Here is a 25945-nt window from a genome sequence, read left to right on the forward strand (position 1 = left end):
GAACAGGGAGAGAAAATATAAGAAAAACGGCTCAAGGTTTGAGATAAGGACAGGGAGAAATCCTTAAAGTTACCGTCACGGGCAAAACAGACTCGACTTGGGGAAAACTATTCTTTATTACTACAAACAGCAGGATAATGAGACAGAGAACAAGATAACCTCCCTTCACCCCTCCCTCTTCCCAAGCTTAACATTATCTCTACTACCTTCCCCTCCCTGAGCAGCACAGGGGGGAAGAGGGAATGGGGGTTGCGGTCAGTTCATCATATGTTGTTTCACGCCGCTGCTTCATGGTTGGGGGAAGAACTCCTCACATTCCTTCCCTGCTCCATTGTGGGGTCCCACCCCTATGCCACAGTCCTTCGTGGAACTGCTCCGGCGTGGGTCATCTCTTCCACGGGTGCAGTCCCTCTAGAACAGCTGTCCCAGCGGGCCCTCCACGGGCCACAGCCGCCTTCAGGCATCCACCTCCCCTGATGTGGGGTCCTTCACGGGCTCCAAGTGGATCTCTGCTTCTCCATGGACCTCCATGGGCTGCAGGGGGACAGCCTGCTCCACCATGGTCGTCACCACAGGCTGCAGGGGAATCTTGGCCAGGAGCCGCATTATTCCTCCCCCTCCTTCTTCACTGACCTTGGCGTCTGCAGCCATTTCTCACAACAGGCTGGCAGATGTCTCTCAGGATCTTTTTTACATCTTATTCACTTCTCATCTCCTCTCCACTTCTTGCAGCCAGGCCGGACCGAGTCGGGCCCAGTCGGCTGCCTGGCGAGAGGCCAGAGGGTGAGGCCTGCAAGGCCCATGAGGCCTGCGCCTCCCCCTCTGCACCTCTGCCCCCACTCAGCTTCTTCACATCTTCTCTTCTCTCTTTTTTTTTTTCTGTTTTCCCCTTCTTAAATACGTTATCGCAGAGGCGTTATCATGGGACATTCTGATACCAATCGACTCGGCCTTGGCCAGCAGCAGGTCCGCCCTAGGACCGGCCAAGTCCACTGAACAAAGGGGAGCTACTTCTAGCAGTTTCCTACAGAAGCTACCACCTTAGGCCCCCCCTCACTAACAAAACCACGACAGGGAAGAGCAACCGACGTAATCTACCTGGGCTTGTGCAAAGTATTTGACACTTTCGCAGATGACATCCTTGTCTCTAAAGTGGAAAGACATAGATTTGACAGATGAACCAGCTGGTGGATAAGGAATTGGTTGAATGGTCACACTCAAAGAGTTGTGGTCAATGGCTCACTGTCCAAGTGGAGACAGGTAACAAGTGGTGTTCCTCAGGGGTCAGTATTGGGCCTGGCCCTGTTCAACATCTTTGTCAGAGGCATGGACAGTCAAATTGAGTGCACTCTCAGCAAGTTTGCCAATGACACCAAGCTGTGTGGTGCAGTTGACATGCTGAACGGAAGGGATGCCATCCAGAGCGTCTCTGACAGGCTGCAGAGGTGGGCCCATGCAAACCTCATGAAGTTCAATAAAGCCAAGTGCAAGATCCTGCACATGGGTCAGGGCAATCCCAAGCACAAACACAGGCTGGGCAGTGAATGGATTGAGAGCAGCCCTGAGGAGAAGGACTTGGGAGTGCTGGTGGATGAGAAGCTCAACATGCACCAGCAATGTGCGCTTGCTACTGAGAAAGCCAACTGCATCCTGGGCTACATCGAAAGAAGCATGGCCTGCAGGTCGAGGGAGCTGATTCTCCCCCTCTACTCTGCCCTGGTGAGACCCCACCTACAGTACTGCTTCCAGCTCTGGAGCCTCCAACATAAGAAGGACATGGATCTGTTGGAGGCAGTCCAGAGGAGGGCCATGAAGATGATCAGAGGACTGGAGCACCTCTCCTAGGAGGTCAGGCTGAGAGAGTTGGGGCTGTTCAGCCTGGAGAAGAGAAGGCTCCAGGGAGACCTTATAGTGGTCTTCCAGTACCCAAAGGGGGCTAGTAAGAAAGATGGAGAGAAAGTTTTTAGCAGGGCCTGTTGTAATAGGACAAGGGGTAATGGTTTTAAACTTGGCGGAGGTGGATTTAGACTAAATATAAGGAAATAATTTTTTAGAATGAGGGAGGTGGAACACTGGCACAGGTTGCCCAGATAGGTGGTAGATGCCCTATCCCTCGTGATGTTCAAGGCCAGGTTGGACAGGGCTCAGAGCAACCTGATCTGGTTGGAGACGTCCCTGCTTCTTGAAGAGGGGTTGGACTAGATGACCTTTAAAGATCCCTTCCAACCCAAACTCTTCTATGATTTTATGATTCTGATATTGGTACAAACTAAGTTCATAAAAAAGCAGTCGGTGGCAAAAGGTGAAATAGTCTCACCCTCCGACTTCTAAGTAGGGAAAGTTTTGTTTTATTTCTGTGTGGTAGGGTATTGTAGACACTATAGATGCTGCCACACAAGAAGGAGTCTTAAATGTTACAGGTGGTGGAGGAATATGCCTTATGCTGAGCTACTGGAAGAATTCTGTCTGTTCAGAAATGTTGAGAGTGACTTTTCACAGAGAGTAAAATACTGGCTGTCACTGCCTTTTAACTTCAGTGGAACAAGGCAGAATTGAAATTAAGATTCACATTAAAGACAGACAAACACAAATTTTAAATGAAGTGCATACATGGGACAAAACTGGACTCACTCTGTCTTCAGATACTCCTGTCAAGATAAGATCATTTTTAAGAGGAGACGCTATAGTCAAACAAAAAATAGGCTGTAGTCAGTTACAAGCTAATTGAGCTAATATAGCTACAATAGAGAAAATTGTGAAGATGAAGAAATATTCCCTTCTAGTTTCATGCTTGTTGGGTACATGAGAGAAAGATGAAAAAGATAATTTTCTTGTCTGTAAAAGCAATTACTGAAAAATTCCATATCTGAATATGTGTATAAAACCATTGGTCAAATAATTACTCATGGTCAAAAGGACAACAGTCATGGGAGTGTGAAAGTAGTGGTTCATTAAACAATGCCAAGTGTTTACAGCGAATGATTAGATTGTTTCTTGTACTGATGTCTCTTGGTCACTGCAGACAGTGTGTTAAAGTACACATAATTGCATCAACCCTGGTCTGCCAACCCACTGTGCAGCCAGTTTCCTGCATTTTTTACTTCAACTTTTTTCCTGTTGTGTCTTGACTTCCTTAATTTTTTCTGATCTTGTGTCTCCCCTTGCTTATATTGCTCTCTGTAGGAAGCAACACTTAGAGGAGAGTCATATAAAACATTTAGAGCAGCGTCACATAAAATACTCTCTGTATCAGCTTTACTTGCCATTTTTCCACTGTGTAAACAACTTCCATTCTTGCTTTACATTACCATTCTGCCAGACTGAAGTCTGATGTTGTGTGACAACTGAGAACAGCTGCCAAACTGAAGAACTTCTCCCCGATGGATTTTCTAAAGAATGTTCAATGATTGAGGTCTGGTTTAACCGTCTTAATGATCCCTGTAGAAGCGCCTGGGTTGGCATGGGCTCCATGTCATACGCCTGGGTGAACCTCAACTGCCACATAGTCCCAGAGTCAATGCTATGGCTCCATACAGTACCAGCTATATGCATTTCCAGGAACAATAAGAGCGAGAGTGTGTCTTGTTCAGTTCTACCTAGGTGGCAAGAAATCTGTTGTAGATTTCATGCTCAATAAAAAAAGACAGGAAACAGCACAAGATTTCTATGTATTGCAATAGTACTGCCAGCTGTCCTCTGTTTAATTAAGGCCGTCCTTGTTACACGGTGCTTGTTTTAAATGTGATCTGGCTCAAGTTAAGAAAATTCTCTATATTTACACAAAACACAATAATGTTACCAGTAAAATGTTTACAAGACAGAAAATCTGGGAGGGATTGAAACAAACAAAAATCACATTTAATTTAATAATTAGAACCAAATAGCAACTGGCTTCTAGGACTGAATTTGAAGAAAATTTGAACTTCTCCCTCAGGCTCAAGCACTGTCCAAAACTTAAACTGAACCTTTTATTTGAGGTTCTGCAAAGTTGATTTAACTCATTCTTCCCAATACTCCTTTTTTTTTTTTTTCCCCCACTGCTGTGCTTCCTGCTCTACCCACATTTAAATTTTTCTGTTGCTTTAGTGATATGGCATTTGCCCTTGCCCAGCAGTTTTTTGCAGTGATCCACTATGCATAATATCACCTTACTGCACTTAGGCCGTACCTTCTAAGTAAAGAACAGGGGTCTGATTTTGCTGATATTATCCCCTTTATTCTCAGGTAATACAGCTCTGAGCTAATTTTTTCTTTAAAGAAGTAGCTGGTGGTAAAACATTTTCAATAAAAGTCAAGTGTGTGGCTCTAGATCTATCCACTCTCCCCTTCCTGCAGCTCTTCATTGACACAGCTGATCATGCCGTTTCTAAAGAGCATTGAGCATTTATGTTGCTCATTACAGTGCATTGGCAAGGTTGATCTGCTCCTCTGAAATACATGTAGTATTTTCTTCCAAAGCACAACTGTATTTGCATTGTAACTGTGTTTTTCTCAGTAACTTTGTTATCTAAATTAAAACAATGAAGATCTGTTTACAGACTGTACTTCAAACAGTAAAATAACAATTTACTTCTAATTCCTTCCTGAACGTATTAAGTGAGAAAGATGTGCCTTATTCTGAGAAGACCATCATGATCACATACTTTAAAGATTATGTTCTATTGCTATTTGGCTTGGATGCCAGCTGTGATGAGTCCCCTCATTGTGAGTATTAAGGACACAGATGCTACAATCTTTCTTGTATTACAGGGTTTGGCACCCTTTTGTTGGCTTTCTGTCTTTGACTACAGTTAAAGAAGAGGGCTCCATAGAGACTTTCCCTGAAATGCCTTATATGATTTACTGATTTAATGATACTAGTTGCAATTGTTGCCTTTGCCTTCAGAACGTATGCAGGAGTTTTGTTCACGTTCCTTCCACTAGACTGAGGAAAAAAAGAATCCTCCAAATGAAAATCAGTATCATTTTTACTTTATTTTCTCATAAATCACTCCTTGAATTCCACCTCTTCAGTAAGGACCAATTAGAGGTATGCATAGTGGTACTTTAATGATAATACTCTCATCTATTTCCTGTTCTCTGTCGTATTTCACCATCTCAGACAAGAGAGTTGTAGTCATACTGGGAGTAGTAATCTGACTTCTCTTACATTTGCTGTTTGGCACAATGGAGTTTTGATAACAGCACTAGCTAACAATTGCTAACAATTGCTAACAATTGCTTCTGAATATACAGAGAAATGAGAATACCTACCTTAATGACTTTGAGGTGCAAGGCCACATTGTATACATTAACATAGAATTAATTTAAGAAACTGGAATTTAGGATGTGTAGCGTACTATGTATTTTATGATGTATCTATATCTTGTTAGTCCTGCAATTAACTGGAAGAATAATTTTACCCTCTTCTCCCTCTATTTTAGTTATGCTGAATCCTTGCCGTGTTTACAGAGTCTAAGCAGTAACAGAATAGTCATTAACATTGTGTATTTTTCATGTTCCCTAGAACAGCCCTTCTTTTCAGGGTTTGTACAAAATGGCGATGCAGGGTGAGAAGAAATTGTGAGTGGCTGACCTGTCCCCAGTCTAAGCAGAGGGCTTTAAATAATGCAGGGTCAGTCTGTCATTTGATCAACCACTACACTTACTTTAAAAATGAACAAAAGAAAATAAACATAAAATGAGCACTACAAATTATTAAGCTGCCATCAGATCAAAAACGTGCATTAAATAGAACAAATTGATTTACTAGTTAATTTATAGTGCTGTTAGTTACAGCTGAAATAAGTAAAGGTTCTTGGACAGTATCCATAAATCAACCGATCTTAAGACGTAGCACATTTTGAGTAGGAGTGGGTTAATAGAGAGGTTTATTCACTGTGGCATTATTCTTGCAAGGACCACTGAAAAATACCGCAATTATCTATGAAAATTATCTGTTACTTTTTGTACAAGTTACTAAATGTCAAAAGGAGGTGGATACTGACCTTTGCATATTTTAACTGCCTGGGTCAGTCTTATTTCCTGCAATCAGTGTGCAATGGAAGTTTGAGTCAGACTCAGATTGCATCTCTCTGTAATGATTAGTAAAAAGGGAGCAAATACCATCTTGCTGATGTTTCCTGGAGGAGTTTGTGCTCTGTTGAAATAACTTACACTTGGTCTGCTTTTAGTCACTCTGATTTCTTTTAGTTAGAAAGGTTTTAGCTACTTAAAGTTCTTTCCTGTCCAGCACTGCAATGCACTCATGTAAAGCAATTGTGGTGGTGGGGGGAACTGGATGGCTCTGGGTACTTTTTTATAGGATGCCTACATGTTTCTGGCTTGAGTTTGAGCCTACTGGTAAAAACTGAATGTTATGACTGCAGCTGACTACCTAATGTTTCATATAGGTTCAGTTCATGGTTCACAGAATCACAGAAAATATTGCTGTAGTCCTGTCCTCCTGTCTGTGGCAGAATCAACAAAGTAAACCATTCCTGATAGCTCTTACATGATTAAATCTCAGAAAGAAAGTTGTTCAATTGTCCTAATCAGTTTACTTCAGAGCCCTTAGGGTTAACAAGGTGTTTCTAAATATTTAAACTTAAATTTCTTTCTTGGATTTAATAATTTGTTCTTAAACTATCTGTGGTGAAAATAGGGATATTTTATTTGTCAGCATAACAGAATAGCCCCACTGGAGGTGTATCAAAAAATCAACACAATCAGTTTTGACTAGTCTCAACATATTTGAAGAGCTAATGTAATCTAATGGTTCTGGAAATAGAACAGCTTCCTCAGTAGTAGCATTTCTACCTCAAAGTCAGATGAAGCTAAATGTACAGGGTGATACGGAAATGCTGTTATGTGATGGTCACAAGCATTGTGGCTTTTGAGAAGAGCTTAGTGTCTAGAACTATCAATCTAGGATTATTTTGCAGAATTTGTTACTGGATACCTCTTTCATTGCAGTTTGATTTGGTAGTCTACTATAAACATTTGGGGCAGAAATGTTGTAAGTATTTCTTATGTAGTGCCACAGTATCTCGATTTTCTTGTACACAGATATTACATGTGGCTAAGTAGGCATTTTTTGGAAATCTAGAAGACAAAACAGAATTATTGACATGTCATTAAAGTGTGAGAACAGCCATATTGTGCCAGACAAAAAACTACCCTCTAAAATGTTCTGCCTCCAACAGTGAGCATACAAGAGAAGTGTGGCCAGCAGGTCGAGGGAGGTGATTCTCCCCCTCTACTCTGCCCTGGTGAGACCCCACCTGGAGTACTGTGTCCAGTTCTGGAGCCCCCAACACAAGAAGGACATGGACCAGTTGGAGAAGGTCCAGAGGAGGGCCACGAAGATGATAAAAGGGCTGGAGCACCTCTCTTATGAGGACAGGCTGAGAGAGTTGGGGCTGTTCAGCCTGGAGAAGAGGAGGCTCCGGGGAGACCTGATAGTGGTCTTCCAGTACCTCAAGGGGGCCTACAAGAAAAATGGGGAAAGGCTGTTTAGTAGGGCCTGTTGCGATAGGACGAGAGGTAATGGTTTTAAAATAGAGGGGGGTAGATTTAGATTAGATATTAGGAAAAAATTTTTTACGATGCGAGTTATAGAACACTGGAACAGGCTGCCCAGAAAGGTGGTGGAGGCCCCATCTCTGGAAGCGTTCAAGGCCAGGCTGGATGAGGTTCTGAGCAACCTGACCTAGTCAGGGATGTCCCTGCTCCTTGCAGGGGAGTTGGACTAGATGACCTTTGAAGGTCCCTTCCAACCCTAACCATTCTATGATTCTATGATTCTAAGAGGGACAAGCAGAAGAATGGAGCAATTTAGTAGTACTTTCTTAAAGTACATTTCCAAAATCCAGCACTAAGAAGCTCAAGTACTTGCTGGGCCAAAAACTGGTGTCTTGCATTAATAGTTCTAAGTGGACAAGCTCAGACAACTGTGTGAAGCTCACAGAAGTCGTTTATGGCAAAATAAATGACAAGTTTGGGGAAAACCTGACACATGTAACGCTTAACTCCAAGCAGAATACCTGTCACAGAAGTGCTGAGGAGTAGTCTGCTCTTAAATCTGGTCCTGTGTGTCACAGGCAATTTTCAGTAATGCTTGTGTTTGCAAGGTGCCACTTGTCAGTTTTCACTTGATTTTTTTTTTCACAAGTGAACTTTCATCCTTATTACTTGGTAAAGATAGCACATGGTGTTAGAAATCTCGTGCTATATTGCATTTCAAGTGCAATGAGGAAAAATTGTATTTGTGTCAGAACTCAGTCAAGAGTGCAGAGGAAGAAACATGATTGCTGCAGGTAGCTTAAACTTGGTTGCTGCTACTTTCTGACTCTGAGTAGAACTTGCCTCATATTCTGCATCTGTATACATAATCAGAGTAAAGTTTATTGTTAATTTTGATGTGGAGAATGGTTAGGGCACTAGTCAGGGGAGCAAAGGGCTTCCCATTGCTTCTGGATAAACATCTTCCTCAATCTGGAGGCTCAGGCATTCATTTATAACTTGATGGTGACTTTCAGTATGAATATAAGCTAAATCTTGCGCCAGGATTTTGTATTGAGGTATTTTAACTGTCCTGACACTGCACCTTCACACTGCACCTCTCAACTACCCTGAAAATGTAGTAATTATGGCTATCAGCAAGACTTTTCTCTCACACTGTGTCGTTCACCTCAGAACATTTAAGAAGCAATAAGTTTAAAAAATTAATGAATTAAATCTTATCCGTCTCTGTCAGGCAAAGGATACAGTACTCATTTAATAGGATAAGCAGAGCCATATCTCTTCTTCTAAAGCTGGAATCTTTTAGCTTAATCTATATTTAAGTGAGCATAAACTGTATGCTATATCAGTAGCAGTGAATAAGTCAAGCTGACTGACCATAAGGAAGAGAAAGAGGCTGACCATTTTTTTACTAGATCACTGATATCTCTATTCTATTTCATCACTGAAATAAGATCCAGTCAAAGACCAGCATAGGTCATCTGTTGGCTACCAATTAAGAAAAAGAATGAAGACTGTAAATATAAAAATAGCATATCATATCCTTTTGTTTCCTTTTCCTTGAGTGAGCCATGGAAAGAGAAAGAAGGAGAAAAATACACTTTCATTTGTAACGTATCTTGGGCGTGGTGGTTGTTATAACAGCCAAGCTAACAATGCATATTTAACTTCTGAACCTAATTTTTATGTTTACTAGTAAGTATATGGCTAGTTTCAGGGGAGCCAAGGGTTACCAAAACACTACAGTATCACTGGATTCCTGTGTCATGTTCTACATTGAACCAGAAATGAGAGTTTTATGTTTGTGCCATGGATGACAGTGTACTGCAGACACCAGTCATGCAAGCTCCCTCAGTGAATGATTTATAAATCTTGTTGTTTGAGGGCATCACTACATTTTTACATGTAGTGGTGTACGATGGAAAAAAATCCTAGGAAATTATCATAACTGGACAAGAAGTATACTGCACATAGTTGGCAGTATAAAAGTAAACAGAAAACTGTATTTTTGAAAAAGATTAAATGAAGAATGTGGTTTTTGAGCTCACATATTTAGGGAAAATTTTAAAACTTAAAATACCTCTTGTGAATACTTATGCTGTGATTTGTATTTACAACCAATACCCTCATTTTTTATTGTGATTTGTTAGAAATATTGCTTGAAAGGTCCCAGCCTATTGACTCTAACATCTAGAAGGTGTTTATTGTTTGTTTTTTTTTTTGAAGATTCTGCTGTTCCTGAACTAGTCTTTCTACAATTGAATATAAGTATTTTTTACAATGAGTTAATTGTGTTTGAAGCCTACTAAAATGGATGCTAGAAGACCAAGCTAGCATCCAAGACCAAAAACATTTTGTTTGTCCTAAATAGATTGTTTAAATACGATTTGGAAAGAGTGTTAAATTGCATATATAGGGTCCTGATAAGGAAGTTCCTTTTCTGAGTGCTATCTCAACTTCTTGGGGGGGGGGGGGGGGGGGGGCGAGAAGATAAAAGAGAAAGCTAAAATGCTCATACAATTTTGTAATGTATGTTTTGGAAACATGGGGAAGTAAGACTTCAAGAGTATTTCTAATGCAAGTGTACAAGTAGTTGGGCATCATGAAAATAAATGAATTGGAGAGATTCCTTTTTCATCACACTCAGATACACCTCACTGAATAAAGTAAGTTCCTGCATGTACAACATTGAAGGTAATCTGTTTTTCAGCTACTTATATAGCTAGGAAAAAAGTGCAGATTCAGATGTAGACCAGTGTTTGGCCTTTCCCCAAACTTCTGTGAAGACTGTTAGCAAATTAAAGGGTTAAAATTTCATTTAACAATTAGTAAAATAATTTCATAATTTAAAAAAATCACATAACATAATTTAAAGCAAGCCATAGAATAGTTTGGATGGTGAAATAGTACATATGGAGCTTGGGTGAATGGTTACACCAAAGACATGCACACTTTACATTTTGGTAGTAATAAAGAACCTGTAATAGCATGATTCTGTTTTGCACAGAGCTGTACAGTGGGGTACTTTCTGTAGTTTTTGTTTTTTTTTTCAGATATTATGATTCTCATAGCCTCATATTTGAGCAATGTTCTGATAGGACGTATTTCTGATGTCTTCACCAGCATATCCATTTATTCAATCGCATGAGTTAGTACTTTGCACTCATGAAATTGTATACAGTGGCATCACTAAAGGTCCTGGTGAGGAATTTCAGGAGTGCAAATTCTTTATATTGTTGGGGTGGCAAAGGAGATACTACTTTTTTTTTTTTTTTTCCCTGGGATTAGTGAGTGAAAAGACATCTTTTGGGTATCTGAGATTCACTCTGCTTCAGAGGAAATCCCAAAACTCTGAGAAAGCTTCCATATATTTAAACATGAGGTTCAAATGTTTGAGCAGGTAAGCATAACTATAAATCATAATCTGATAGGTCCAAAACAAATAAATGTTTCATATTCTGTTTCTTGCTTACAATGTGATGGGAAACAACTTCTTTTCGCATGTGTTATTTGCAGTTGTGCTGAAGTTGTTGCAGTTAATGAGCTTTTTTCTGAAAAACACCATCAGTAATTATGCATTCACTAGCTGCAGCAAAAAATGTTTGTGTTACGTGTTGCACTTCTCTTTCTTCAATTTAATAGGAAATTAGGAGGATGAATTCTGCCCCACAATCTAACTTAACAGAGTAAATAATGATACTTGATACTTCAAAAGAGGGGCTGTCTTCATACCTTAGTTTCAAAATCATTCCTTAAAGCAGTTATGACTGATTGATTGTCTGAATATAGACAACCAGTTTCAGCAGTGGCATGAGTTACAAAGTTGTGCTTGTACACTAGCATTCTTGTGTTCCTAAAGCTTACTAACCTTTAGTGAATTTTATAACCTGAAATATCTTGAATGAAGTCTTACATAAAATGTAACTATTTTTCCATATTTAAAGTCTACTTTGAAAAATGTGAGTACATGTTCTTCCTAAATCCCTTCATTTTTTTTTTCTTTAGATGTACTTGCTTTAAATTCATTGCTTTTTCCACTGTATAAACTAGGTGGATTTGAATAGTTACAGGAAGAATCTAAAGCATTTTGTTGTTATTAGTGTGGAGATAGCTGACTCACATATACAAAAAATTAAAGAAACTTAGAAATGTTCAAGTGATTTTTCTTTTGTTTTGTTTTGGGGATATACAGCACCAAGCCACATCCTGTAGTACAACATGGATCTTTTCCCTTTTTATTTTTATTGTACAGTATCATTTCAGGTTAAGAAAACAAACACGGACAATATTCTTGTTCTCTATTCGCCACATTTTATTATTTTTATTTAAATATAACATACTATACATTGTTGCTCAGTGATTTTTGTTTCCCTTTTCTATTATAAATCTCTCCTCCTGTTTTGCTTTTGCTCAGGAGTCTATTACATTGAGAGTGACAGAAAACAGAGTTTGTGGTTGAGCATCTGTGATACTCTAAATAGAGTATCTGCAGTTTGCTCCCACTACAGTGAGCATAACAGTATAACAAACACACAATAATAATTGATCCCCTCAAGGTTTTTATATTTTCAGAAACCAGTATTCATGTCACAAGTGGCTCCTGAATCACTCTGGAAAAGTGTTATTTCCCAGTTTTGGCCTCTGAGCAGCATGGTGTTTTGAGTACTGTGAAAATATGTATGCATAATTCCTCCCCTGACCAAGTCATCTAAGCAATTCTGTCAAAAGAGAATCTATTTTGTACCCTAAATGTTCTTTAAGTGGTCATCCAATACTGCATTTGTCCAGGCTTACATGTTCACTGTGGGTGGTCCATTATGTCTTGTCATTTTTAATTATCAATTACAAATTTCAAACAACAGAAATTTGCTTTTATCATGGTGGTTAAGTTTTGCTGTGACCTGCAATTACATTTAAAATTTGAAATTCTTATTTCCCTTTCCAGAAAAATCTCATTTGTGAAGAAGAAAGCTGGAGATAAAGTTCCAAGAGATACAATGCCAGCTATCAGCTAAAGCTTTGTGTCTCAATGAATTCCTGTTTTTAAAGCAGTTGACTTTATTTAAAGACAGGAATACTATCTGAACATTTTGTATTTTATGGGAAAGCTATTATTTTTTGCTTTTTTTTTTTTTAAGAAAACCCCCAGCTAATATTTAAATAAAAGATTAAGATTGAAGTGCTGGTTAAACTGACTTAAATAAGTTATAGAAGATTCCAACAACACCAGCCTTTATAGAGGTTAAACATTCTCAAAAAGACACATTAAGCAAGGCTCTCCTTTGTACCAAAATACAGTTTCCAAACAATAAAAATAAACCCAACTTTTTTAACAACAAGAAATATTGAAGATAGAACTGCAGCATCAATATAATCTCATAGTTATCACTTAAAGTATTTAGAACAAAATAATATTATACTACTTTTGTTTCTTACTAAAGACACTGCAAAGGCTTATTTATTTGTTTAGTGGAATACAATGTGAAGACAGTGGTACAAATTGTTTTATGTACTGTTTTCTATTTATCTGCTCTAACAAAATGAATCTCAATATGGTTACATTGGTGAGCTATCCAGAGCTCTCTAAAATTACAGAGTAAAGCAAAACATAAAACAAACCTTATGTACCTTTAATTGAACAGACTTCATATTATGCTTAACTTTGTTATAATGCATTTGCTCAAGTTAAGCCATGGGACTAGTAACACTTTGTAAAAATGTGCTGGATATTATGTATTTTGACCCTTCAGTTACTATGATGGATATGAAAGGCATGCTAAAGCTGGATACCAGCACAGCTTTTTGGTTGGCTCTCATATATAATATACATGTAAGTAATAATCTCTGATAAATGCACGAGCATGATTTTGGATCTCCTGTCCCTCAGTCCTTATGTAAGTATCACTCCCACTATATGCCTGTGATTCTACAAGCTAATAACAAGGACAAATGTGCTGAATGGGCATATTAACTGAATAAGGAGTGCAGGACTGTGTTGCTTTCTTACTTACCTTTCAGAGGCCAAATTTTACACTTGGGAATTACACACCATTTAATTTTAACATTTGCAATCTCAGTGACTTTAACAGGGCTGTCCACATCTACGTTCTAGCCCAATGCTTGCTGCAGAATATCTCACTGATTGCAAAGCATTAATCTTAGTTCCAAATTGAAATCGAAGTCAGATGAATACACACACACAGATGCACTGACACCCAAGTACAGATGTGGCCCCTTTTCTCAGTTTCAAAATAGCAGAAAGACCCTTTGAACAAAGTATTTCTTGAAGTTTTTTCTTGAGTGCTGATAAGTAAAAAAAATTCCCCAACATAAAGACACTCAATACCATAAATCCAAGCACTGCTTGTCTGGTCTTTTTGCTTAAGTGCAAGACAGTTTAGGAAAAAAAATGGATTATACACATTAAATTCTGACTTTAAAGACTTGTCTAATACCAGAGTACTTCTGAGGTTTTGACATTTTAACCTATTAACCTCTGTGTGAAGTACTGAGAAAAAGGGAAAATAACAAAGAAGCAAATGAGGAAAACATTTCAAACCAAAAAGATATTTCACATCCTATTAAATAAATAACTTAGAGAGAAATAAAAAGAAAGGAAGTTAGAACATACAAGCAAACCATACTATTTGTTTTGTTAGAACAGTTTCACACTACTTTGCTTATCCTATGCATTTATATTTTGCTTATAATTATCCCCATTTACTTAATCCTATGCATTCTTCCACAAGGCTTCTCTAGAAATGTCATTATTTGTGCATATGACCCAAGTGCTTCCAGTAAATTCTTGCGTGTCTAACTGTTTATTGGATCATTAGGCTTGAATGAGCAATTAAGCTCTTTGATATGAGTTAGTATTCCATAAATAACTTTCCCCATGAAGATCATTCAACAGATTGTCTCATGTCCCTTAACTTCTGTTGCAGAGACAAAAAAAATTGTTCACACTGGCACTAACTTCCATCCCATTTGATCCAGCTTGTATCTTGATTATAAGATATGACACTAAACTAAATAAAAGTATTTCATGTGCCAGCAATGAGTACAAAACCTTCAAAGGCTTTCCCTGCTCCCTTTTCAAACAAACAGATGTCTGCACTATTTCTTTGCATTTAATCTTCAAGAGGATTACCAAATATTCTTGACATAAGAGCCTTTGGTTCAACTGCATCAATAAAAGAGTTCCTTCGTCTATGACATTACTACCATTGGAAGAAAGTGAGCTGAAGTGTTTTTCCTTCTTGTTTTCTGTCCTCTCTTTGTGGCTCCCCTTCCATTCAGGGCCACAAACATTTGCCTTCCATTGTGCTTCCAATTTAACGATGCATATGTGTTATATCCATTTTCTTCTATTCTCTCCTTCAATTTACAATCACTATTGAACTCCTTCTGTTAAAAGAAGAAAACAAATACACAAATTCAGAATAAACATAATCTTTTAGAATTGCAGCATACTGAAGGCAAATAGTTTCTAGAAATGTTTTGGAAGGTTTAAGTGTTCTGTATGTGACACTCTTTTAGGATTCTACAGTGTACTTAAAGAAAAGTTTCACTGTGTCCACAGGATTTAAAGCAACATCAGTTAGACTGCAAAAAGTGAAACCAACAAAAGGCATAATAAATTATTCAGTGCATAACTAAGGTGGTGAAATTATATAATTCACTCACAGCTGAAATCATACTTCTCTATGTTGGAATACAGCAACAATATTAAATCAAATTCTGAGTCATAAACTCAAAGTATGAGGTAGCAATCCTGGAATCATTCATCATATTTCAGTTCTAACAAATACAACCCTTAAATATCGTGAACCAGATTATTGATACCATATGTTAAAGAAATATGCATGGAATAGGCCTACTTCTTAGTTGAAGTGAGATCCTTTACTCCACATCGGCCAGGAAAAAGGCCTTTTTTGGATGGGCACAAATCACTGTTATGCTGCTGTTACAATGGCTGTGAGGCCCGTTTACTTTGCTAACCTGAAGAGAGGCTTAGCCTAAAAAAGAATCAGGTATGATCCTGTATCTTATTGACTAAAAAAACTTGAAAACAATTTTGTGTATGATACTAGGGATTAATGTTTTCTATTTTTAAAAGAGAACCAGTTGTCAGTTTGTTAGAAAGAATAAAAAATGCAAGCATGTGGAAGTATGTAGTGGGAGACTATTATTTTCTATAATGTTAAATGGACTTTTACAAAGATCTGCTTCTCTCTAATGAGGAAAGGAATGTTTTGTTTTCGTAAAGAAGTAATTCGTACATATAAACACACTCCAGCTTTATCAAGTTACTTGTATTCCATTTAGAAGGCTTTTGAAAGTGACACATTTATAACATACTTAAATTGCAAGCAAAAATTAAAATTTTGTTGTTTCTGCACTTCAGAAAATAAGATGTTATTTCACAGCTCAGGCAGAAGCATATCAGAATCTCAGAGTATGACATACTAACTACATGTGGTATTTTTAATGTGTCTACAAACAAGACAAGAAATAGGTCTGAATAATGAAACAATTTTCATGAAACAGATAAGAATTTCAGAGATATTTTATCTTTTATATTCAGCTAGTAAAGATATAGAAGGTATCTATATTAATAAAAAAGAATACCAAAATATTTTTTAAAAAAAATCAATTCCTGTTAATTTAAATGAAAATATTTAAACTACTTAATGGTCAGTACTTTGATACAGTAACCATTTTTGGGTCTATAATTAATGTTTTACTTAGTTACTGCTAAGACTGCAGAATACATTCTTATGTTTTCCTAACAGAAGGGCAAGTATTCAAACTCCATTTGGCTCCCCAAATGCTCTTTGACTTTGGAATTAGTAGTTGAACGACGACTGTTGAGGAAGACACTATCAAGAGAAGGCTCTCTACAAAATGACTCTTGATGCTACCTATATTCACAAAGCTACATATAGATAATTTAATATTTATTTGCTGTAATATGCCACCTCTGGCATCAAGGTATTAAGAAGGTAGGTGGCCATCAATCACAGTTTTAATGGCAGTAACTTCTCCTATCTGCCAGCAGCTTATTTTGTTAAAGAAACCAAATAGCGAGTCTTCTTTTGCTCCTTCATTCTAACCAGTTAGTGAAATGGAAAAATACTTGATAAACATAGAAACAGTCTTGTTTACCCAGATGCAGAATTGTACTTGAATCCAAACTTCTACCCCTATTCTTAGATAAAACAGAGAGAACAGATTATACTGTGATGTGGTTAAGAAGTCTTATTGGCAGGGGTCTGAGTGTTAGCCCAAGACTGCTTTGCTCATTTCAAACAAATTTCAGCATAGCCCTGCACCAATGTCTATTGTGCACATGCTTAAAAGTGTTTTTACAATTTTTATTGGTTCTGTTTTTCACATCCATCTGCAAGCTGCCATACTGTAGTAATATGAGCCTAACTGCAAGTCTTGGAAGGATGGGAAAAATAATAACAGAAGCATTCTTGAAATCTCTGAAGTATTATGGAATAGGTTTTGATAAGCCATTATGTTGTGATTTTATGATGTGAATATTGAAAAATTATCTCAGCTGGAATTAAAAAAAAAAAGGCTTTCCACATCCGTATCCTCCTGTCAACAGTATTTCTAATACACTATGAATTACTGAATCTTATGGCAGCAGTTTCCACCTATGGTACATGAAAGCTGCTTTAACTTCTTTTGTGTGCATATAGGGTTGGGATGGACTCTCACTACACCAGCAGCAGCTAACAACTTGGCTAGGAAAACATATCTCGGGCTTTGGGATGGACTATCAAAAATTACTACATTAAATGCTGTAAACTGAGAAGTGTAGATTGAAGATAGTGATTTATTCTCACACCTTCACATATGTACCGAAGCATACCCATGATCAATTACTTTAGCTTAACTTACAAATGGTAACTTTGTCAGCAACTCAGTACACCCTTATACCTCTCAATGGTGCAGGACTGAACACTGCTTTCCCTGTATTTCTGACCAATGTAATTCTAGAAATTAAAATCCACATTTAAAGAAGTTTAAGAAACATTTCTCTGTTCTAGTATTTCCTTAATGTGATTCTTCAACACTGCTAGGAGTTTAGAAAGTCAAAAGTAACCTTTTGAACCAGGAGACACTAGCCACAGTGCAGATGAGGGAGGACAGTTTACACAGTTTGTATGAACTAAACCCACTCCATAGAAATGCTTCCTTAAAAACGAGGGTCAAATGACTTCAAGCCCCTTGAGTCTCAGTTGAGACTGGCATTACTTCATTATTTTCAGCACAGGTAGGAGGCTGAGCTGCATTGCCTGAGGATAAACCCAGCCCCAGTACCTTTCTGTGACCTGCTCTTTTTAAGCGTATAGTTGTTCTGAATACTGAGCAATCTGAAGAATGGCTTATAAGCTTTGCAGATGACTTGAATAAATTTACATTGATACGAGCTCAAACTTACTGGAACTTGGAAAATGTTGCAAAGTTATAAACCAAATCAGATGTAATATCAGAACAATCTGGTGTTTGTGTGATCATATGGATGTATGTGAGGTTATGCTTGAGTTTAGCAGTCAGATTTATAGATCATGTTGCTTCCTATTAAAAATATTTGGATAGCTACTTGGTTTTGTTGACTTCCCACCCCCCCCAAAAGTATCAGTAACCCCAAACTTTCACAAATACAAATAGATTATATATGGACAATTTTCCACTGATACCCAAATTCTGCTCAGTCAAAGCTTATCTATCTGCTGATTTAAAGCTGACTACTCTAAAAATATTCTCTTTGGAAGTCATAGTTGGATAATTTGCTCCATCACCTTAAGATTCCAAGATTTCAGGTTCACTTTAGCCCCGCCCCAAGTTACTGCTGAATGTAACTGTATTGCAGAACAACAGGGAAAAACAGCCTTAAAGATTACATTCTGTAGGACCCTCTCCATTGGCCACTTAATAAGAAATCTGACTGAAGCAGTAAGCACGATAAATCCCAAGAGCTGCTTTAGTATTCTATGAGCTTAACAAACAATAGACAGCTTATGGAGAAGGGGGCTGCTGGTTTACCAGAGGAAGAAATTTTGATGAACAGCTCATTTCAGCTCGAATTAGTAGTAATACACAGGCAAGTGGGGTTTTCAGTAGGTAAGAGAGGGAACCACGCTGACTACTGCAATCCATTCAGAAGGTAAAAAAATACTTACAGAGCCGTAGACTTTTCCTTTCTTGTTCATGGCTAAATAATAGTTGCTCTTAATGGACTTAACTGCCACAACTCCAATTTCTACGGATGTTATCTCCAATATGCCTAAAAAATAAAAATTGAGCTATTTAATAATTTCATTAAAGGATTTTCTCTCTATAGAAGAGACAGTAAACGTGAAAAATACTAAACTTCTAATATTCAGAATCGATCAACAAACTTTACTAAAGTTATTCTCTAAACCATTACAAGAATATGCACAAACATTATTTCAATTAACATGTTTCTTTTACTAACTCTGCATTTTAACCCTCATAAATACTGAAACAGCTCCATTCTTCTTAGCATAAATTCTACTAAAATTTATCAGAAGAGACATCAGAGCCACGGCATTAAATTAAATCTATAGCATATGTCAATAGAATGTTAGATTTACCCCAATCTTCCAAACCAGTGGTAAACTATTTATTCCTCTTAGGACATTTAGATAAACTAAATCCCTTGGCTGTGCTGAGCTGATAAATTCACTTTTGGCAAATGTGTTGACATTTTGGGATATAGTAAGACTAACTCTAACAGCCACATTATCTTTGTCTTTCAGATATCAGAAACATTTTGCTCTATATGTAATAAATACAATTTTTTTTTTTCTTTTAAAACAAGCTCTGAGATACTACATGGCTCAAGGGGCCAATAACGGGAGAGAGAACTCTTCATCTCTATTTTTTCTGCCCAAGAGTATACTGATTTGGGAGTAGTAGAAGTTACTACAACTTATATAGTGACTTTAGAGAGTCCTTTTCAGCTATTATTAGAGTAACTGGATGGATATGTTGTTTGGGCATCATGTCTTAATACAGAATAAATATGTCTCCAACTAGATAACTTGTAAATGATTTATCCAAGTAGTAAGCCTGGCTCCAACATTTCCCCTGATACTAAAGTACATATTAAAGTAGTCAGAACAATAGCTCATCTAAGTCAGTGGTCACTAATGGGGAAATTACAGGAGGGGAAAAAGTGTTGAGAAATTGTCAAGAACATCCTAGATCAAGCCAACAAATAATGTGATGAATAGATCAGTTGGAAGAACATTGATGAGCTGCTACCTACTAAAAAAAAAAAAATCTGCAATAATTTCCTCCTAAATATGTTCTTTGCTTTTTGTCTGAGCAGGGTGGTACTGGAAATTCGGTATGTTTTTTCATTTACTTAAAAATTCCTCATGGTAAGCACACATGAACTGAAACCAACAATGTAATTTGTTATTCAGTGCTTTTTCTGGAAATGCTGATTTTCTGACCCTGGAAACAGAATGCAGTCTGTTCGGACTGTGGAACCATGTGGACTTCAGTATGTGGAGGAGGTGAGGAGGAGGTTCTTTCACTGTATATTTTATTTTTTATTGGCTGCTTTAACTATGATGTAAAAGCCATTCTGTATGGCCATTGAACTGGTGTACGCAAGTTATTTTGTGACTAGAAGTAGAAACTTTGATGTTACCTGGGCAGTGGCTGTGAATCAAGCCTCAAAAAGTAATAGCTGATTTTTATTGGGAAGTAAACTGATGATATAGTTTATGCGTGTGAAGAAGAGAGAGAGCATCAAGCTAGGCAATTTAACATGAAAGACCTCCTTTTATTGTCAAGAAAGGAGAGGCAGCTTTTCCTGGATGCATTTTTAAATATCTACAAAATTCTATACTTACATAAACAACATAAATTTTGATATGAAGGTATATAAATTCCAATGCAATTACCAGACATTTTGTGTTAGCTTAGCAAGAAGTGTTAGATTGTTCACAGCTACAAGGTCCATAGTCCTTGCATATGAAAAAGATTTCAGTGAGAAATGCAAGATAAACAACAGCAGGTCTAGGATCTAGTAAAGCCCTTCAGAAAATGCACCATATTAAACCAGAAATAATATTTTTTTTTAATTTCTTGTCCAAAGCTGAAATGAGCTGAAAGTGGAAAATTATTTTGTTTAAATATTGATACCAAAATGCAAATATAAATCTTGATAGACAGAAATGATAATGAATTATTTAAAAAAACCTGTTCAAGTCTTCCACTCTAGGAAGAAATCAGCAGTGTAAATGTCATGTAAATATAAATCAGCAGTGCTAAGGATGGAGTTGCACAAATAAACTAAGAAAATTTCACCTATGCTGTGAAAGATCTGGATATCCACTGAGCTTCTTACAGCCGTACGAGAACAATTCTACATTAATCGCCTCTCAGGCTTGAAACCCGGACTTGAACAAACAGAGTGAATGCACAGTTATATATGGCACTGCGAGTCTGCTAGTGGGTAAAAACAACAGTCCCCGAAATCAGCTCTCTGCATCATTGGTAGTATCCAACTCAGTAGCAGTAAAGGCCCCTCTGGTATCCGGAGCTGCCTGACTACTGCCAAACAGAAGAGATATGGGAAGTTATTTAAAAGAAAACTCCAAACACAGCTTCCATTTGTTACTTATCTATATGTTAGCTTGAGAATTAGCACAAGGTGCTTAGGTGGAAATAAGAGCAGCTGTAACTTAGAGGGACTCTGCAATATAGGAAAATTCAGAAAGTGTGAGGGAAGAGTCAGTTAAGACCCATGACCTACTTTTAAGGCTAGCTTGTCTACTGTTGCAAAGGAGCCATGTATCATTTTCCATATGTAAAATGAAGAGAATTATATTCTCTAATCTCAAGAAAAGTTGTGAGGGCTCCCTAATTAAACCTTGACAGTCAGCTCATATATACCAGTGTCATGCCATTGATACAAGCAGATCAGTGAGTCCATACCACCCAAGGCCTATTATTCTTGTATTACTCTTAAAATGTTGCTTATTTTCACAGCAAAGAAAAGCCAAAGTTGCTCTCTTGATTTCCTGAGAGAACATTAATACAGAGCAGCAGTCTTTAATATTTCTCTCCCGTGGGACATCTCCTAAGTATTTGTGCTCAAAATCTAACAGACTTAAGTGGAGTGCCTTAAGTGATGTGGTTGAAAAGCTACTAGAGGGTAAGAATGTGGTGTGAACACTGCTACAACATTCACTTCTTTTTACATGAGTGATAAGTTTGGTGGGTTTTTTTGCTATTTTCCATGCCAAAAAGTGATGAGAAGAATTTAGTTAATGATTTCTACAGAAATGAATTGCTGTAACTCAAATTGTAGCACCAGTAAAAACAGGTTGGGTCCATGTCTAACAAAGCAGTAACAAAAAAAAAAAGATATTGGCGTAATGAGCCATTTTAAATTTTTGTGTTGAAATGGATTCAGCTCAGTTATATTTTGTTGTATTATCCTTGTAACAATAACACCATATTAAACCATTTCATTTGATTATTATATTTGCAGCTGAAGGAAAACACTGCTTAAATAAGAAACTTGCACTCAATTAACCCATTTTAGGTGTTTTGTACTTGAATGGTGGATATACACTGCTCTTCAGTACAATACCTAAGTGAAAGTAACAGAAATATTCATATAATTCATGAAAATATAGTATTTTTTTCTGGTAAGGTTTGTTTGCAATCTCGCATCCATTACATCACCAGTGGGGCAGCTGAAAGGAGGTCATGAGGCGAAAAGTTACTACATTATAAATGTAGTTTACTACATTTATATTCACAGCAACTAGCTTCGTTATACCTGGTTACCCTATTTAACTGGAGCCAAATGCAAGTGAATTCTTTGGAACTATTATCAGTTTGATCTCATCACCAATGGTCTTTATTCTCACTGAGTGTGTTTTCTGTATTTGGAAGTTGAAAAATCTTTAATTTTCAGTGACAAATTTGCATATTCTAACCTCTGCAGTATTTTGGAGGGAGAAGGGGACATTTTAATGGCTGCTTTTCTTTCAAATCAATTTAATATTCCTGATCTAATACCCCTTGGGTGATAGGGATCTAATTTGGTACTTATCTACCCTACTACTCTCTGTACACCCTGGAGACCTCACTAGAGTTACATGCTAGTTACAAGCACAGAAATAACTTTTGTCTAGATTGCAAATAATTCAGATTTTCCCAGGAGGAGATTCTCTCATGAGTTTGATAGAAAACTCCTGTAGGCAATAGGATTCTTTTTATAGGTGTCAGTGATGTAGACACAAATTTCAAAGGTGAGCATGAGAACAGCAATTCACCTGACATGGGTCTACAAGCAGAAGTCATAAGGACTTTTCAGAATGTTGAAACAGACTAGATTTAACTCAAAGCCTTTGGGGTGAGGGTGAAAATACATATTTTCATGATTATTCCTGAGTCATTATTCAATTCAATGGGAACATATAAAAAAAGAAATGGAGACATAGAGTATGAAGCTTAAAACTGTAATGTTTTCATCATCTAACTTAACTTACTTTGAGGGCACAAAAAAATTTTGTATTTTCCTCAAGTTTTATGTAGTAGTGTCACAGGCTGTGATTGCATTTCTGTCTATTGTTATTAAAAATATAATTTCCGTGAGATCTCAAGATTAACTCTGTAAAGTTTCATATTTTTCAAGTGTTGCAGGCTTGAAGGGAAGAGCCTATGTATAGTCATAGACAATACGGCTGAAAGGATGCCAGACCACTGGCCTTAGTTAGGAAAGCTATTCTTGACAGATGATTGTTCACCTTCAAAAAATGAGATTCTATGACCTCCCGGGTAACCTATTCCACTGTCTACATTAGAAAGTTTTTCCAATATCCAAATTAAATGGTCTAGTTGTAATTTGAGCCCATTAATTCCTGTTTAACCTGTAAACTAACATGAAAAGGAGATTATTTTTTTTTCTTTGCAGAAACCTTTTACATATTTAGGAATTATTATCACATCTATCTATCTACCTACCACCTTTTGCTCTCTAAACAAGCCAAATTTTTCAATGCTTTCCCTAAAGCTTTCAGGTTTCCTAGATCTTTGGACACTCCTGTTGCTTGTGTCCAGAGCATTGCAATAATACTCTTACTGAAATCTTACTGGTGTTGATACATGAAGAAACATTTCATATTTCCTGTACAGGATATATGCATAGTCATACTTTTATGTATACTTCCTTTTTTGTTAACAGTAATATGACAATAATAATTCATGTTCGATTTGTAATCCACCACCCGTGGATATTTGGAAGAAATGTAAGCAATCACTCATCATTCCTTAGTTACAAACTTGATTACTCCTAATTAAATGTCATACTTCACACATGCCCCAGTTCAGCGACCTCTTGTTTATGTTATAATGTCTTTAATTTGTCAATGTTTTTTCGAGTTCTTATTTCAGTCCTCCAAAATACTTGCAACAATTCCAAGTTTCATATTGCATGCAAGTTTTATAACCATATTTTCTATTCTTTCATTCAAGCTATTAATGAATTTTTGATTAGGAGAAACCTTGAAGAGACTCTTGTGGAACTTGATGCCTCTTCAGATTGGCAGTAAAAACTGCTAATTCCTGAGTATGGCTTTCTGTGCTGTAAGACTTTCAATTAGATTTTGCTTGCTGATCTTGGGTAAGAGAATATTAGAGATACTAGTTTCACAAATCCTTCACAAACTTATGGTATCTCCTGCTTGTCTCCCATACATTAAGATCTTTATCTCATCACAGCTGAAAATTAGGTCGGTTTGGTATTACTTCTCTTTGATTAATTCTTTTTGGATCATAATTTCTTAGGTGTTTACAAACATATATTTAAAAATTACTTTTCCCATATTGTTTCTCAGGATATGCTGACTTGTCTCTAGGTCTTTGTTTTTTTACCTTTTTAAAGACAAGTATTATATTTACTACTTCCTCGGTTAGCCAGGGAGTTGTTTTGTCTCCTCAGGTTTTCAGAATGACTCTCTAGAGGCCTGGCCAATCTACTCAGAAGAGGGAGTAAATTTTATCAAGTAAAAAACAGATAAACATCCAACTCATTTTCAGTTTGTACTTTTTCTATTCCAGCCAACATTAGCTTCTCTTTGGAGCTCAGGTTTTTCTGTGAAGACTGAAACAAAAAAGGTATTTCAACATACTTCTCTGTATGTTTCTTGTGTCTGATTTTATACCATTGCCTGGGCTCGGGCATTTCCATGCCTGAAAAATTGCAGTCCTGGAAACTGTGTAAAGTAAATAATTTCCATGATATAATGTGACTTGTAATTAGGCTTGGTAATAAGCAATACAAAAATTAATATTCTTGGGGGGAAATTCTTGTTAGTAGTTACACACTCCTTGTTCCATGCTTTTTAGGAACTTGGCAAGGAAAAGAAAATAATTTTTAAAAAATGCAGTGGCCTCCAGTATGGTTTTAAAACAGATAGCACACTATTATCTTACAGCCATAACTGTGTAAACTTCAACAATTACAACTAATCCCCTTTGACCACATCCACTGTAAAAGCGTAGTTTTCAATACCCAAACCATCTCCAACTCATTATAGTTAGAAATATTTTAAATATCAACTTGAGATGTGCCCTGTAGCTATGCATGTTCTTTCTTTACAGGTCCCAAAGGCTAGAAACAGATTCCCAATAGAAACCAAATGTATTTAACTTGAATAAATTGTATTTTTATAGTTCATAAAAATGATCATTATATAAATGACAAGGCAACAGAAAGCTGACTGGCTGTCTTACTTTGCACAGGGGGACTGTAAAAAATACAAGTGAAAAATTGCACTTACATAATTACACTAATTCCAAATGTCCTATGTTTTTATAAAAATGCTGATAATATGAAGCAAAAGATTTACAAAATATCCTAGAACTTGAGTGAAATTATGTCAAGCAATTTGTTAGGAAAGACAACTTGACACAATATCAGATATATTATCAAGGCAGTACTGCAATGGATCCAAACATACCCTGCAAAAAGAACCACTTGATTCTGGGACCAAATTCAAATTCTTTGTAGTGTGAGGCAGTGACAAATTCTCTGTAGCTGTGTCATTTGTGTAGTAAGTTCTTAAAATACACTTTAAATGTCTGCAACTCTAGTTGCAGTCCTCTTAATGTAGAGGAACAGGACCACCTTGCTTCTTCCCCTCACCTCCCTTTCAGAATTTATCCCATACATGTAGCAACCCAGAGGCAGTCTCTTCCTCCTTTGCCTTTTCTTCTTTCTGCAGAAGTATTGCAGATGAAGAGTGATTTCAGCTGGATGGAATGTGATGATGACTGAGAACTTCTGAAAGTTTCTAGTTTCCCAAATGGTGGCAAGAAGCTGCTGGGCCTGTGAAGGCAGCTGCTACTCTTGATGGGTAACTGGAGA

General features: G+C 37.2%; 1 protein-coding gene across 1 annotated transcript in view; it reads right to left on the minus strand.

Annotated features, from left to right (window-relative positions):
* Nucleotides 1-11791: 11791 nt before the first annotated feature.
* The window catches only part of FGF10 (fibroblast growth factor 10), a 71594-nt gene continuing 57440 nt past the window's right edge, over nucleotides 11792-25945 (minus strand). Inside the window, exons 4-5 of the mRNA XM_086770423.1 lie at nucleotides 18705-18808; nucleotides 11792-14910 (exon numbers count right to left, since the gene is read on the minus strand). Coding sequence (XP_086626549.1) covers nucleotides 14713-14910; nucleotides 18705-18808 — 302 coding nt within the window. The 3' untranslated portion in view covers nucleotides 11792-14712. The remainder of the gene's footprint in view (nucleotides 14911-18704; nucleotides 18809-25945) is intronic.

The sequence above is a fragment of the Chlamydotis macqueenii genome, chromosome Z (genome assembly GCF_036417535.1).
Source record: "Chlamydotis macqueenii isolate bChlMac1 chromosome Z, bChlMac1.mat, whole genome shotgun sequence".
Classification (NCBI taxonomy): Eukaryota; Metazoa; Chordata; class Aves; order Otidiformes; family Otididae; genus Chlamydotis; species Chlamydotis macqueenii.